Source organism: Drosophila ficusphila, unplaced genomic scaffold (assembly GCF_018152265.1).
Source record: "Drosophila ficusphila isolate 14025-0441.05 unplaced genomic scaffold, ASM1815226v1 contig_414, whole genome shotgun sequence".
NCBI lineage: Eukaryota > Metazoa > Arthropoda > Insecta > Diptera > Drosophilidae > Drosophila > Drosophila ficusphila.
The window spans coordinates 2,657,678-2,673,742 of record NW_025064328.1 but is presented as its reverse complement, the minus strand read 5'-3'; the positions used below and the strand labels follow the sequence as shown (position 1 = coordinate 2,673,742).

Genomic DNA, 16,065 nt, shown 5'->3' with positions numbered 1-16,065 from the left:
TAAAGTGCGTTTGCATTCTTTTGGCCAACAAGACAGTGTTGGAAAGTGCCCTCGAAAGCGGGAAAGGAAATAATAACGACTGAAAAATAATTGAATTTTCGCATTCATTCGCGAGCTGAATTTACTTGGGGGAACACAACTTTTCACCGCCTGTCGTCCCCCTTGTTTTCCACTCTTATTATTGTTTTTACTCGCCACCATACTTCACCATAAATTGAGTCCTCGCCAGCTGGTTTTTTTCCCTCTGATATTGGTATTTCACGCAAGGATTGTCTGAAAATCTATATTATTTATAGCGAATCCAAAGCATTACCACTGCCGTTCCCCGACTGCCGGTAATTCAAAACTCATTTCTAGTTGGCGCCCTCGGGTGAACGGAGTGGAAATCAAATTAAAAGTCGCACCAATGACCAAAGCACTGACCTTGGGGGCACATCCGCATTGCTATCCACCTGGGCCGTGGGGTAAAATGCTTGCACACGGCTCACTGGCTGCAAATCAAAATAGAATTTAAATCTCTTTGAGAGCCCACTGAATGGGCTGTTGGGTAAGAGGCTCATGCAAAAATCATTTTTGGCTGTCAAATAAATTACACTTTTTCCCCAGGGGACAGGAGGTGGAGAGGAGTCATGAGGTGGTGGGGGATTGCCGAGCCGGGCTCGACAAAATGGCGTTGAACGCATAATTTGGCAGGCAGACACAACCCTGGCGCACTTGCTTTAATTGATTTTACAGTTAGTCGCCCAGGTCCCTGGCAAAAAGGGGTTCTTCTCCGGTTATAAATTTGCGAGTGTCGAACGGAGGTCTTCGATTTGTTTTTGTTTGTGTCTGCCAGCCTGCCGTTGGCCTGCCCGCCCAACACTCATTTGCACTTAACACTTTCGACCATTTTGTTTGCCAGGGTCGCCATTGCGGCACAAGTTTATTTGGCCACCCATTACCGCCCCACCTCCTCCCTCCGATTTTTGGTACATCGTAAGTCTCTGTCTAAGGGCGATGATGAGGAAAATTGCAAAATTTCGAGCCTTTCGATAATTAAATATGCTGTGCAACAACAGCAAAAGGTGGGCAAAAAGAGAAAAAGCGGGCTAAAAGGGTTGGCTGGCGCGTTTGGCACATGTGTCTAATTGGATTGTCGCAGTGTTGGCCAACATCGTCAGGCGTTAGCATCTCACTGAGATAATCCCCGACTCTGGGCACACAGCCCACATAAGTTCCACAAAATTCGCTTTGGCGCAAACTTTTTAATGAAGTTTCGGCGTTCTTGGGCCAACTTTTCCTTTGGCCCCACGACATGTTGTTCTCTATTTATTTTGATTTTTCCCACTCCAATCCACTCCACTTCACGCAGAGCGTTTACTTATCCAGAGGTGCAGATCGTCCTTGTAGGGTTTTTGCAGAGCTATACGGCTGCTGTGGCAGTAAGTGGCACATTTGTCGGGTGATACGCTTTTAATTAGTGGCGATGGCAATGCTGATGGCAATGGCGTTGGCGATGGCGGTGGCGGTAACGGTGGCCGTAAACTTTTCGCCAGGGTTTTAATTGCAGCTGATGCGAGGCGAAACAAACTTGGCATCGCAGTACAGTTGCCCCGGAATTGGCTTAGCATGTGTGAACTGCTACGTAGAAGGCTTACAGAAGTTTGCTTAGGGGAATCTCGCTGCGAGAACTTCTCTGCAGGGGCTGTCTAACGAGCCAAGGCTGTGCCAACTGTAGGGGCGAAATCAGTAAAGATTTCAAGAACGATTCTGCTGTGTTAATCCCACTTGTTTTTGGGGGCCATGGCAAGAAAAATGTCTCACAAATTGATCTGCTATTGGTTGCTCTGTACAATATTTGCCACTACTATAAATTGAAAAGCAAATATCAATAATAATTCGGTCACAAATTCTGTATGTATTATTTATAAACAACATTTTTTAGAAATTTCGAAAGGGGTTAAATCATAAAAAAAACAAATTAACTGATTGTGTAGTTGGTTACAGAATTAAAATACAAGCTTTTTGATGTATGCCACTTTAAAATCTTATTAAAATTTAAAAAGTTATAGGCCTAGATGTAGTGAATTTTAATCAATTTTTAGCTAACTTATTTTCGGAAATTTGGAAGACCCGAACTAACCACGTTATTTCATTCTTATTACAGGTGCTCCCACAGTGATGGCTCTGAACTCCACACCTATTGCCTATCCGGGATCTCCGCTGCACCTGAACGTGGAGTTCTGCGCCAATCCGCCGGCTCATGCCGCCCGCTGGTTGCACGGAGATCGGGTCTTCACGCCGGGAAATCAATATGGCAGCACGGTGCTGGCCTACGCAGTGAAGGTAAAGGTTGATGGAGAGGCAATCCCGCACGGAAGTGTAATTGAATTTCCCCCATTCGCAGGACCTGCCCACGCCGTTCTGCAAGGAGGCGCGGCTGACCTACGTCAGTATGCACGAAAGGGTGCCAAGGACCTTCTACTTCATTGTTTCGACGCCAGGTGGCGTTGCCGAGGCGGTCTTCAATGTGAACTTCACCAAGCGCCATCGGCAGCTGTCCAATTCCATCGACGACGACGACGAGGAGGAGGAGCTCAATCGGCCGGAGCAGATCCACTTTCCCGTCTTCAACGGCAGTCCCGCCGAGGGGCGTGGCTGGTGGGCGGTGGTTTCCAGCCTGGTGGTTTTAGCCATGGCAATTAGAAAGAGCCATTAGATTAAGGTCAGATCGTGTGAGAGTGAGAGTTGCGTGAATGATTTCTATGGGAGTGAGTGACGCGTTTATTACACCGAATGTTCTATGTAACCTAACCCCCTATGGCTAAGCATATGTATGGATTTACCCAATTACTCGACATTACCACGTGGACTATGCTACACACCTACTACTCTATATAGCAATATGTATGTGTATCTGTAACCGATTTAGCCAAGCATCAAAATTGCCCTAGGCTAAGACCCCAGGCCCATCAGTATCCCTAAAAAAAACGTAAAGAAAACACTCTTCTAGAAGCCCCAAAAAAGGTATCGACTCTTTAACCCTAAGCTACTCGAATATTTTTACTGTAACCCCTAGCTGTAGCTGTAATGGTAACTGTAACCCTATCGCTGTATGTCAATGTGTATGAGTGTGCGCTTAACTTAAATGCCAAAGCCAAACAGAAAATCGTAAGGAAAGTTTACAATTCTTTGGAAAAAAACATTGTTAAAAAGTTGATTATTACGAGTACTTTAAGTTCCTTTTCGATGGAGAAGATCGATCGAGAAAGCGACTGATTTTGTTAAATATTTTGAAAATGTTTAGAACTAAAAGCACGAGGAGAAGAACCTATAGTTTAAAATTGTAAATGAAGAATCGAAAGACGAAGTAATACTTACCAGGCACGAACAAATTCCTTCCATTTGAAAAGTTTGCCCCAGAGCAAAGAAACTGTAAGATATTTTGGGAAATGAAATTAAGCGAATGATCAAAAGAGTTTTAACCTAAACGAATTGGGTTCCATTAAGCATTAAATCTCACCTTATAGTTTCCTATGATTTTCCAATCGTTTGAAAGGACCAAAAACGAATCGTTTCCATTTACTACGAATATTTTTATAACTCAAGCGTAACATAATTATAGCCCAAAAACAAATGAGAGACCCTCCACATAAGCGATAATTGTATATAAATGTTCAAGTAGAGAATTGCTCAACCCAAAGGATAAAATCGAAAATAAAAAAGTATAATATAACAAGTGTTAAATGTTGTTTGAAAGCAAAAAAGGCGATTAAAATATCATATGTAGCGGTTCCACGAGTAAATTAAACAATAATGTATGTAATATATCAGACCACAGACACTTAAAGTTTGATTACCAACTATTGTATGATATTTCAGTTTATGGATCAGCAAAGAGTCGGCGAAATCGCTTGCTTGCCACAGAATTTTTGTACAAAGCCCAAGCTTTTGTAATTTATTTCTTAGTCGATCTAAGCTTCAGATTATTCTATATCCCTATGCGCAATACGTATAAATATATATATCGTTAGGCTAAGAGATCAGTGTAAAAACCAGAAATACTTAGAAGAACCTAACGCCAATTTAAGCTACAGCAGAATTACATTTGCATTTGCCGAGTTCCAAGAATTCTGGCAAAGGGCAGATGGCATTGTAAAACGATATGTTTAAATTGAGGTTTAATTAACCATTAATAAGAATATACATGTATTGAAAGGGTGTGTTCGCAGGCATACCTGTATGTGTGTACCCTATGTATAGTTGAGTTTAGTGATTTTGCTCCTTGGGTTTATTGTCAGCAAAAAATTGCGAATTGTATGAACAAAGCAAGCAAACAAACACGTCGTCATGTTAACTAACAAATAAATTACTAAGCCAGTGAATGGTCAGTGCGTACTGTATTTATGATTCATTGTGTTGGTAATATTTACGAAATATTATTTATAACGAAGCCAACAAACAACAAAGAAACAAACAAACAAACATATATTACTAATGAAAGTACTAGATCCTAAGTGCAACGCAAACCGAATGTGGCAAATTAATTTTAAACCAATGAGTAATTACGATACGAGAGACAGAATGTTCATCTGTAGTGCAAAATGTTTGGGAGTAGGGACACTAATAACCCATACAATTACAATTACGATTACAAATACAAATACAAATACAAATACGAAATACAACAATACGTGTTACAATAAGCAGAAACGGTTTACTTATATAAGTCATAGGCCCAAGAGAAATGTAAGCAACCACCACCAACAAACAACAAACAACAACAACAACAAGAACGACAACAACCACAAGAAAACACTTTTAGCCCTAAACGAAGCCTCGGAGATGGCCAGAAACTTCGGCCAGGGAGCGGATATGGCCCAAAGCCGACAAAACAGAATCAAAAACTAACTCTTAAGCGACCCCGCTCACTGCCCCAAACGCAATGCAATAACTCCGAATTCTTGGCAAAGGGTCGGGCCATCCGGCCAACAAACTGTTACATTTAAGCCAACAACGCAGGGCAATTGGCCAGGTGAAGTGGGGCGGGGAGAGGTCAGGTCAGAACAGAAGAGGGCAGGGCAGCCTGCCGAGAAAATTTACAAGTTTAAGTGACAAAGCAACAAAACAAAATAGCCAATTTAGCATAAAGTAAAACACAAGCCGAGAAGAATGCAAATAAAAATGCAGATAAAAATGAAAAGCGAGCGGAGCGGCGAACAGAAACCAAACAAAACAAAAACACCGTACACACAACACACAGAAATGAAAACGAACATGGAATAAAATTTAAAAGCAGAGAAATGCAACAAAACGAAAATTGCTTTAACTGGGTGGTCGAATGCATTCAAGGGCCGGAAAAGCCCGGGGAAAACTCGGAAAAGGAGACGCAAGCACACACACAATCAATCAGCGACCAGAAACGCCCGTCATTAAGCTGCAATGTGGAAAACAGTTGGAGAAAATTAACCAGCAGTCGACTTTCCAGATACTCTTGAGTAACTAATGTGTTGGAGAGATATAAAAGTCATTTTGTTTATGTTTCTTAAGTGGCCATTAAGTTCAGCACAAGTTAATGGTAAGTAAAATGGTAAGTTTTTAATTAGTTTGTGGCTCGATTCGCTACCTTCTAATTAACAGAAAGTGTTAGGTGTTAACCATTTGTTTTCCTACAAAAAATTAGTTTATTATTTAATATATTTTTTATATTTTTAAAAATTGTTAAAGAAAGTAATGCTCATTTAAGTTAGCAATTATATTTTTTATACAACGATATAAAGTTTTATTAAGAAATGAGCTACTCTCTTAACAGATATATTTTCATTTTGTTTTCTTTTTTGCAAGATCTGCTTAAAAAAACAAAAGCTGAACCAAAGCCAAAGAACACTTTCCATTCTGCGCACTTCCACCAAACATTTGTATCCCCCGTGGAGGTTCACGAGGCCATCGGAAAACTGAACCTCGACCTGAGCGGAATGCCAATGATTTTTGGCATTCGACATTGCTGCTGCAGTTGCAGTTGCAGTTGCACTGCCAGTCGCAGTGGCAGTGGCAGTTGCATCAATATCAATCTGGTGCCAACGAAAGGGAAAGGCCAGATGGATGCAGCTTTTGGGTGACCGCAGGCTCGGCTCGTTTTGTGTGAAGCAGATTCCGGTTTATGGCTCGGTTCGGTTTGGTGCATTGGCCCAATCCCAATCGCAAAATCCAAATACCAATACCAAAACCATTCGCAGAGCCGCGTTGACAACACCAGCAGCCAAAACAACCGAAACTCAAACAGCGGCGGCAGCGCGGCTCTTGTTTATTAGTTGGAAATCAAAAGTACATCGACACCACAGGTTTGCAATGGCCACACTGTGGACCTGGCTGCTACACTTTTTGGCCTAAAGAGTCGGGCAACCTGTTTGCCAAAAGCACCAGCCTCGGCCACATGTGCCCGCAACAATCAGCGATAACCAGCCCGGTTTCTGGCGCTAATGACAGTGAAATGCCTTCGATCTGCCCAGGCGCCATCGAGATTACAGCGTACGGGGGCGTACCGTACAGTGGGGCTATTTGCATTAACACACAGGCACCGCAAGAAACTAATGGGCGGTGGGTGTAATGGTTTTGCTGAATAAGCTCATTAAGTTGTATCTTGCTTGGGGTAAAGGAATTTCAATATAGTTACAGTTCACTAATGAGCTAAGGTAGGTTTTTAACTTGATAGTAGGCTACTCTTATCGTTTGAAGTCTATATCAAATGAGAGTTTAATTTAGCAACTATTCTTGAAAATATAAAAAAAAAAATTTTAGTTCGATTGACTTCTTAATTTTACTCACCATGTAACAGTTTAAACTTTAAACTTATCCCATTTATCCTGTTTAACATTTACTTCGGTATGTTCCAAAATATTTTCACAGCTAAACAGGATAAAAAATTGTACTAAAAAATGGTATATGCACATGGTTTTGAAAACATGCACTCACTTCTCGAATACCCCTAATCATTGGCGCCAATAAACAACGGTTTCTCTGTCACCATTCTTGCAGTGTAATTTATCAATCAAAATTCCCGAACAGTGATCGAGTGGAATAAACTTGTAATGTTGGGCAATGTTATGGCGACGGTGACTCTGCGGCAAATGTCGACGCACGCGCCACAGCGAAAGGTGCCCCAACTAATGGGAGTCCGCAGACTCTCCGCCTCGCAAAACCCCCTTTTAGTGGACCAGTCTGCAGATATCCGCAATCGCCAATTGGCATTACTGTGCGCATTTCATTTTAATTGTTGCCTCGGCCAAAGTCAAATACGAAGACCCAAAACCGGCTACGAAAACTGGCAATTGGAGCCCCCAGCTGCCGAGGCTCGAGCCACACACATACTCGTATTTCAATTTGCTTATGATAGGCGCCATCGTTGAGGAACCAAAATACAGAGCCCGACTCTGACCATAAAATTGCGGGCCTAATGCAGTCGTAAAATGGGCAAGTCGGCTGATAACTGATAAGTGGGTTTTCTACTAATAATCCAGCCATGGCAAATGTTTGGAGAAATCTCCTAATTGAGCATTGGGGGAAGTGCAGCTGTCTTTGGAGTTGCACAATGGCGAGCAGTTATCCAAACAACCGAAGTTTATCATCGTACAAGTGACTGAATCTCTTAAAAGTTCACTAAGAGTTTATAAAATCAATCTCTCGGCTATCGGTTAATTGGCAATCGCATTCTTTTTGCCATTCGTCCACGGTTATCGCTGACGACTTTAAACGCGCTTAAAACGCTGACAATTAAAATCGTTTTCATTGCACATCGTTGGGCGCCAATAATTCCCCCCAATACGCTCGCACGAAATTTCACAGTTCAATTAATGCATTTTAATTTTAACTTTATTTTCCAATTTACTTCACACAGTTAAAATGGACGCAAGGAAGGCCAACAACACGGGCAAAAGCGCGGAAAATTATAAAAGAAAAAACAGATCAGCCTGAAAATTGTTAACGCAAAATTAAAAATTGTTTTTGATTGATTGTTGCATGAAATTGGCTTTTGGTCTGAGGCCCCACCGCACCGATTGGTCCCATTGATTGTAATTACCTTCATTTTTTTCGCTCTCTCTTGTATTTCGTTTGCCCTGCGCACTTAATTAGCCGACTGCCACGCCCCCTCGCCACCCCGCCGCCTTATCCGGCTGACTGCGCTTTTGGGGAAGTACAGTAAGTAAATATGAGCAATGTCGGTAACGAAATTAAGCGAATTGCTTTTAATAGATTTTCCGCAATTTCTGCGATTTCTTTTTTTCACTCTGTCCCATTTCGCTTGCGGTCAAGGAATCCCAGCGATTTCCTTTGCCAACTTTTCGATGATTTTGTAATGCTGGTGCAGCGACAAGTTTTTTTCTTTCCCAGGCGGAAGGAAGTGGACTTCTGTTACACTTTTACCAAATGCTGATCCGGCGAAAATTAGCCAAGTTAGTTGCTGGTCACGGCAATTTATGGCTCGCATTTCCTCGCAGTTCAGCTTTCAGGGGCTTTTCGGATTTCTTCGGCCAAGCCCGAATTGCTTATGCAATCGCTCTCCCTGGCTTTTCATCATAATTGTCTTTGAGGTTTGGTGCAATTGTTGCGGAAAACGCCGGAGGAAATGCCAACCGAAAAAGCGATCTCGGCCCCAGTTCCAGTTTCCATTTTTCCATTCCAGTGTCGTTTGGTGAAAGTCAAATGTGTGTGCATGAGGCATGCAACATGTCTGTAATGAGATGCAGGCAGATAAAGAAGCTAACCGATTATGGAGAGCATAAATCACACCTAAACGATCGCTGGATCTATATCTGTGTGTAATTGGGGTATTAGCTTTGGTAGAACGCCCACTTTCCCCACTTTTTGAATGTGACAGATATTTTGTGGTCTAAACGATGTGGGTAATCCTGAAAAAAATCTCTCATTACCATAAATGACAATTTACTAAAAAAAAAAACATTTCACGCTATTGAATAAACAACCATTATGACCACAACTATTTTTGACTTGTGTAAAAAACTGAAACAATAACATATTTTTTTGGAATTAAATCAAATTCTGCAATGATTATTTAATTCACCATTGCTTTTTGCACCTTATGTTAAATGCTGTTTATTAAGGCACTTTTTATTGTATAGAATTTCAAGAAAAAGGGCTCTCTAAATTCACACGCTTATAAGATATTTTTAGTTTCTTCAATAGTTTTAAAGATAAACACTGCTTAAATTTATTTGCATTTTAATTCAAGCAATACCTCAATAATTTCCCCATAAAAATACATGTGTAGACAAAAAAGAAAAACGATATCATTAAATATGCAATAAATAAAACGAATTACCAAAGCATAAATAAAAAAGTCGCATTTTAATAAATCAGACTTGTGTAAAAAACAAGTGCACCGCATCGCCGTCGCCCGCAAAACCGCATCCACATTAATCAATCAGCCGAAAACGTCAAACGCTCCACAACAACAGCCGCGGCGGACGGCGAGCGAATACCGCCTCATTAAAAATTAATGAAAATACCTGGCGGTGGCGGGGAACGGGAAAATCGGTGGAAAAGCGTATGAAAACAATGCGTTCGAAGGTGATCGAACCGATGCAGGTGTAAAACGAATGCGATAATTGCATTAGGTGTTATGGGGGCAAGGAAGTGCGGCAAGAAATTTATATGTCAACGAGCCGGAGATCGGAAAACAGGTGGCAAAGGGCGTTTAGGCCATGACAAGGGCTTCACGATGGTCTTGGCCATATGGCCCTGGCATTTCCAAGCGAAACCAGTTTCGAAGTTTTCCCGCGCCTGCTTGTTTCTTTTTTTTTTTTGGCAGGGTCAATGCAGCCGCAGTAGAAAGCCATAAAAACAAAATTGTCACTGCCACGAAGGAGCGAAAGAGATGGCTGCGCTTGCGCAATCGCCGGCTGGACAAGTTTTGTGCTACACTTTAAGGATCGCAGCAGCAACATCGTCAGCAGCAGCAGCAACATCATCAGAGGCAGCAACAGCAACAGCAGCAACATCGGCGACGACAGCAACTTGCAACCTACGACGATGAAAAGAAAACGAAATGCTCAGTGCCCGACGGTTTCACTTTCATTCGCAACGCGCACGCGCAACTGGCAGGGTCGCAAAAGACAGCACCTGACTTTATATACATAAATAAATATATAATACGTACATATATATTTGCAGAAATTGAATTTTGTGCCATCCGCAGCTCGGGGAATTACAATTGTTTTAATCGAATAGAAAAGTGATTATAAGTGCGCTTTAATTGGCCGGCCATCAATATAAATAATTGAGTGTTTTCATTTCATTTCGCTGCATCCCAACCCACGCAAAAATCCAAATAAAAATCCCGCCGCGCAATACTTAATGGATGCAGGTAAATGCAAAAAGCATCGCAACATTTTAAATGCCCATTTAACTGTGCAAATTAATATTTTCTCTCTGGACGGAGAGCAGAAAACAATTTGAATGTGAAAATTGAGTTAGAAGCGGATGAAATTGGTTTGTGATTCCGGTGTTCAATAAAGGACTTGTCCAGAGAAATTCGATGAAGGCACTAACAAAGTGCTGATTGTAAAACGGCAATAAAAAGGACTTAGGCAAACATGAATACGAAATGACTGGCATTTAATAGCCCGGTTAAGATCATTATCCATACCCAATTAAAGCCACAATTTCCCTACAGAAAGCTCCACTTTCTTGTGTGTTATTTTGGCCGAAACAAGACGGCCAACAAGACCGGGGGACCGGCTCAAAAGCGCCCCGGGCCACTTAGCCATGAATATTGCAGGTGAAATATGTTTTGGCATGCATATTTAATGCCTATCAAAATACAGGCAGCGGCCAAACTATGTGAAAACCCGTACGAACCATTTTAAACGCCATCAATTTCAATTTTCCAAATTAAATGCGTGGTGCAGGCAGCTCGGCGGCAAGGGGTTAATTAATAATTCATTACGTTGCCAGTAGCAATGACATAAGCCCCAAGCAAATGCAGCGTCAAGTTCAACAACTTGCCAGGAAAAGCGAGGAGCGTTTTAGGGAAAATCTCTTCCAGCGAAAGAGAAAGAAAAGCGCCGCATCGCAGCGCCAAAGTGCCAAGGCAGCCACTTAGGAAAAATCATCATCCACCGTATCGGTTAAAATCAAACAGCCCGACAAGTGAGTGGCTATAGTAGTCAGGAGTGGAGTGGAGTGGCTCGGATTCGAGTGGAGTGCAGTGCAGTGCAATATAGTAGAGTGGAGTGAAGTCCAGGGGAGTGAAGAGTGCAGGGGGAGGCTATTTGGATGGCCTTTGAAGCGGGCCCAAACTGGCTTGACGACTCCTCCATTTGTCGCTTGGAATTTGTCGTGGTCGACGGGGTTATTCACACCACGGCTCGCACACGAAAAACCCATCCGAAGCCAAAGCTACAGCTAACAGCTAACTCTTTCTGCTTTTGGCCATTTCCGCAACAGCTCCATGTGGCCCCACCGCCACCAACGACATCTGCTAACGGCGGCAGCCACGCTCTGCTGTCTGTTGGCCATCAGCGTGCAGCCAACCCTCTCGGATGAGCCACCCTCGACCAGTCCCACGCCCGCAATCACATCCACTTTCAGTCGCAGCCAGAACTCCACGGAGGAGGAGGCGACTCCAACTGAAGCCCCGACTGACGGCGGCGGCGTCAAGGAGGTGAGTCCGAGTTTAGTGAGAGATTTTGACAGGCAATGAGCGTCGCTTTTGACAGCTTAATAAGCAGGCAGCCGGCCAACTCATCCGCGAGGTCATCGAAGGTCCAAACTTGGCCAGCGAGATGCAAGAGGAATCGGATTTGGAAAGGGAAAGGGAACCTGAAAGGGAGCGGATACAGGAGGAGCTGGCTACAGAAAAAGAAGCGGAGTTTGTGGGGTAAGTCAAACATCAAAGATGAAAGTAAAGTGAGCTTTAAACTTAACATCAAAATCTTTAAAAGTCATATAATAAAAAAATTTGGCATTAATTCATTACCATTTTACGTGGGAAGAGCATAAAAAATAATAATTTAGCTTTGAAATACTAATTCAAAGGGATTTAGCTACCATAACAAAAACTGCATATAAATTCCACCATTATTGAATTTTTATTTCATAATCCATTAAGGTTAACTCATACATATTTAAGGAGAGTAGTCTTATTAAAGCTGAATCACTCATAAATAACTCATAACTAGAAATCTTAAAAAAAAATATTCATTGGATTAAGTTTTTTATTCAACTGAATTATTTTGATAATTGCATTACTTTAACAACATTTTCTGCAGTTTTTTTTATCATTCATTCAATATTAAATTAGAAATATTTGAGTATACTCTTGTCTTTAGTAATAATAATTAATATACATTTCATTTTATGACTACAATAATTTAAATATTATTCATTAGAAAAACCTTTTTCGCCTTTCCCAGAGTTCCAGGCTTTCTGCCCACAGTTCTGCCTCCCCGGGATTCGGATAGTCCCACCAACGGACATGGCTACATCCAATTCGATATCAATGATGAGCTGCCAGTGGAGACGGTTCGTCGCCAAAGACCCATTCAACAGACTATAACTCGTTCGCGAACGGAGACTGTCAACGAGGTGCTCTCGAATTTGTTCCCCAAGGGATTCTCTGATATTTTCCGCTTCAGTGGAAATACGGAGGCTGCCACCACAACGGCCACCACCACAAACAAGGCGGTGGTTCGACCCACAGTGGTGGATATAACCACAACCACCGAGGCAGCAACCACTGAAAAGCAAACTGAGCCACCAGCTCCGAATGCCACCTACTACAGCTACCAAACCACCGTGACGAAGGAGTATCGCCGGGAATTGGCACCCGGTCACACGGAGATCGTGGTGGAGCAGATTAGGGATCCCGGTTTCCGGGATGGCAGCAATCACATTTCGAGGGATGAACTCCTAAGGATCAATCGTGCTGCAGTGGCTGCTCCTGTGCTGCCCAGTTTGCTTCTCCAACCGGAGGGCGATGATAATGAAACTCTGGTGGCCGCAGAAAGTTCTCCCATTGTGATCCTCGGTGACCATGAAGTGGAGTTGGAAGAGGGTCAGGAGATCGATGACAATCAGATTGCTGAGACGCGACACTTGGGCAGAGAGGCCTACCAACAGCGATTGCCTCCTCCTGCTTTCAATGGCATCGAAAGTTATACCAATCAGAAGGGTCCTGGTCAGGATCAGGAGATCAATGTGCATATTGTGCATGATGAGTCGCTGGGGAAACCTCAGCAGGCGGAATCTAAGGTAAAGGTTATGGTTATATACACAGAATATAAGTTCATAATAAACTATATTTCCAGGCACCCGAAGAGAAACCCCAGCCACAACAACCTCAACACGCCTTGGATCACTTCCAAGTGCACAGTGAGCAGCGTTTCCAGCAACACAATCCCATTCAGGAGGCTCCTTCGAGGCAATTCCTCAAGAGCTTCAATCCCATAGTTTCGGGCAGTGGAAATGGTCCCCTTCCGAAGGGCAGTTTCCACTACGAAGTGCAGAATCCTCCCCAGCTGCCGAATCCCAGGCCGCCGAAGGAGGAAAGCTACCCAGGACCTTTTGTGCGACCTGCTGCCCAGTTGGCCTACCAACAGGAGATCAGCCAGGTGATTCCAAAGGTGCAGAAAGAACCGGAACAGCAGTCGGAAGTCTTGCACACCAAGGCAATTTCTTCGCCATCACCGAAGCAGTATTCTGGATATGCAGGTCCCACTCCCATTTCCGCCACTCCGAATAGTTTGGTTTTCGTCACCCTGAACACTCCGAGTCCTCCTCATTCCTCGCCAGCTCCTGCCATTGCTCATTCGTCACTTGAGCCAGGTGTTCAGGTCACCATCAATCATCCTGCTCCCCATAATTATGTGGCAGAGGCAGCCGCTGAACCTTCTCAACACAACGTTCAACACGCTCCTCCTCCCAAGAAATCAAATCCCTATACCTTCGTTGAAATACAAAAGTCGGTGAATATTCACAATAAACTGATTACGGAGAAGGACGGACGCTTGGTGGAACAGCATGAGACCATTTACCATCAGCCCTATTTGCAAAATCATTTGCCTCAACCTACTCCTGCTGATCCTCCAAAGAACTACGCTTCTCTGGCCAAAAATCCCATTCACGTGGAGTATGATAGTTCACCCCAAGAAGTGGCCATTTCACATGCAGCTGTTCATTTGGACTCGGATCATTCGGGACACTCCTCTGCACCAGCTTCTGTTCAGCAAACCGTTCACTTGGGTCCAGTTTATGCACCTGCTCATCATGAGCATGCAGTGCAACATCATGAAAATCACCAGGAGCATCAGGATATCCACCAGGAGCATCAGGTACACATCCCGGAAAGCCAGCATGATCATCAGGTGATACATCAAGAGCACCTGCCAGAAAGTAATCATGATCATCAGGTGATCCATCAGGAGCATCAGGTGGTTCATGAACCCCAGACTCATCACCTGGAGCACCATGATCACCCGCCTGTGCAGCCATACCATGTGGAAAAGGTCGTGGATCACGATCACCATGTCAAGCAAGTGGTGGAGAAGCATATACCCGTTCCCTATGCCGTTCCTCAACCTGTACCCGTTCCCGTTCACGTGGAGCACTACGTGGATCGTCCCTATCCCGTGGAGACAATCGTCGAGCATCCCGTTCCTTATCCCGTGGAAAGAGTGGTGGAGAAGATCGTGGAGAAGCACGTGCCCGTGGAGGTGGAACGCATTGTGGAGAAGCCCGTGCATGTGGAGAAGATTGTGGAGAAGTTCGTGGACCGTCCAATGGCCATTCCAATTCATGTTCCCGTGGCCATTCACATGCCAATGCCACCAGGTCATTCCTCATTGGGATTTGCCCACCTGGGTCATCCGAATGCCCTTTCTCCCTGGTCGCATTCAGTGGCTCATATTCCACCAAAGGTGTTGCAGAATTATTACACCAGGATGCTAAAGAAGTTGCTGCCACAACTGACGGCCAAATCGCCTGCAATTCAATCCCCCAAAGCGGTTAAGCAGAGCAAGCCAGTGGCGACTGCTAAACAACCCATAAAACCTGTTAGAGGAGAAGCCCCCAAAGTGGCGACCTTTAGTTTGGCCGATATGAAATTTGACCTTCGACCTCCGCCGCCACCACAAGGTTCACCTTGGTTGCAGGGAGCCAGATATATCTACAACACCCTCCCCGTCGATTTGGCCACTGCTGCTGCCTCGGCTCCTGCCCAAATGATTAAGTCCTACATTGGCCCAGTTCCAGCCACAACATCCGGAAATTCTGGTAGTGGGGATGCCCCCTTAACCAACGAGTTCGATGAATTCCAGCGATGGCGCAACGGACACTCCTTGAAACGCAGTCCCGATTTCGGACGCAACCTCCAGTTGGAGTACGGATTTAAGCCCCCTTTGGTTCCGTCCATGGAAATCGATGACAAGGGGAATCCCCTCAAGCAGGCGGAACAATCGGAGACCCGGTAAAAAATATTTTAATTTAAGGAGTGCGGAGGAAAAAGCGTGCCAAAATATAAAGCTATAGTAATTATGTAAAGATATTGTATTTATGTAACATATTTAAAGCAATGCATTTAATAAAATTATATTACATTTTATAACACAATAAATTTTTTATCTATTACATCAGATTTTGTTGCTTTAAAGCATTCAAATAAATATATTTTAAACTGGCATGCGAGAGGGAGTTTGTTTAGATATCTATTTTAATTTGTGAGCAGTGCGATTTGTATACTTCAACTCGGGAGGGCAGGAAAAATCTGAGCCATAATCCACGCAGCACTTTGCAAATTGCTGACAAGCCCTCAAGAAAAGTACACATGTGGCTGTCTGCAAGTAAATGCTTAACTCAAATACGAATGTCCTCCGCTTAGGGGCAATATTAATTAAACAAATGACAGTGACAACCCTGAAACTCAGCCGGCGTCGAGACTGTACCAAATTGGGGGACTAGGCATCGCATAAAAATTATGAATTTCCTTAAGTAACATATATGCAAATGAAAAATGCCCGCATTTGCGTAGAAGGGTTCGCAGCAAATCCCTTATCTTCCCTCGAACAGGCGCCA

General features: G+C 43.5%; 2 protein-coding genes across 4 annotated transcripts in view; both read left to right on the top strand.

Annotated features, from left to right (window-relative positions):
* Positions 1–5,250, top strand: part of LOC108094853 (irregular chiasm C-roughest protein) — a 123,977-nt gene extending 118,727 nt beyond the window's left edge. For all 3 annotated transcript variants that reach the window (XM_017195660.2, XM_017195661.2, XM_017195662.2), the window contains 2 exons: positions 2,147–2,325; positions 2,387–5,250. In XM_017195660.2, coding sequence (XP_017051149.1) covers positions 2,147–2,325; positions 2,387–2,698 — 491 coding nt within the window. In that variant the 3' untranslated portion in view covers positions 2,699–5,250. The remainder of the gene's footprint in view (positions 1–2,146; positions 2,326–2,386) is intronic.
* Positions 5,251–10,062: 4,812 nt separating this feature from the next.
* LOC108094782 lies at positions 10,063–15,464 on the top strand. The gene is made up of 5 exons (XM_017195556.1): positions 10,063–10,360; positions 11,443–11,659; positions 11,715–11,875; positions 12,411–13,248; positions 13,305–15,464. The coding sequence occupies exons 2-5, from the start codon at positions 11,447–11,449 to the stop codon at positions 15,462–15,464; spliced, it is 3,372 nt and encodes a 1,123-aa protein (XP_017051045.1). The 5' UTR covers positions 10,063–10,360; positions 11,443–11,446.
* The last annotated feature ends 601 nt before the right edge of the window (positions 15,465–16,065 follow it).

Bases quoted from the DNA above. Each gene is read 5' to 3' on its own strand.
- LOC108094782 (XM_017195556.1), top strand. From the start codon at position 11,447: ATGTGGCCCCACCGCCACCAACGACATCTGCTAACGGCGGCAGCCACG. The intron at 11,660-11,714 runs GTGAGTCCGAGT...CGCTTTTGACAG, and splicing joins ACGGCGGCGGCGTCAAGGAG to CTTAATAAGCAGGCAGCCGG. The intron at 11,876-12,410 runs GTAAGTCAAACA...CGCCTTTCCCAG, and splicing joins AAAGAAGCGGAGTTTGTGGG to AGTTCCAGGCTTTCTGCCCA.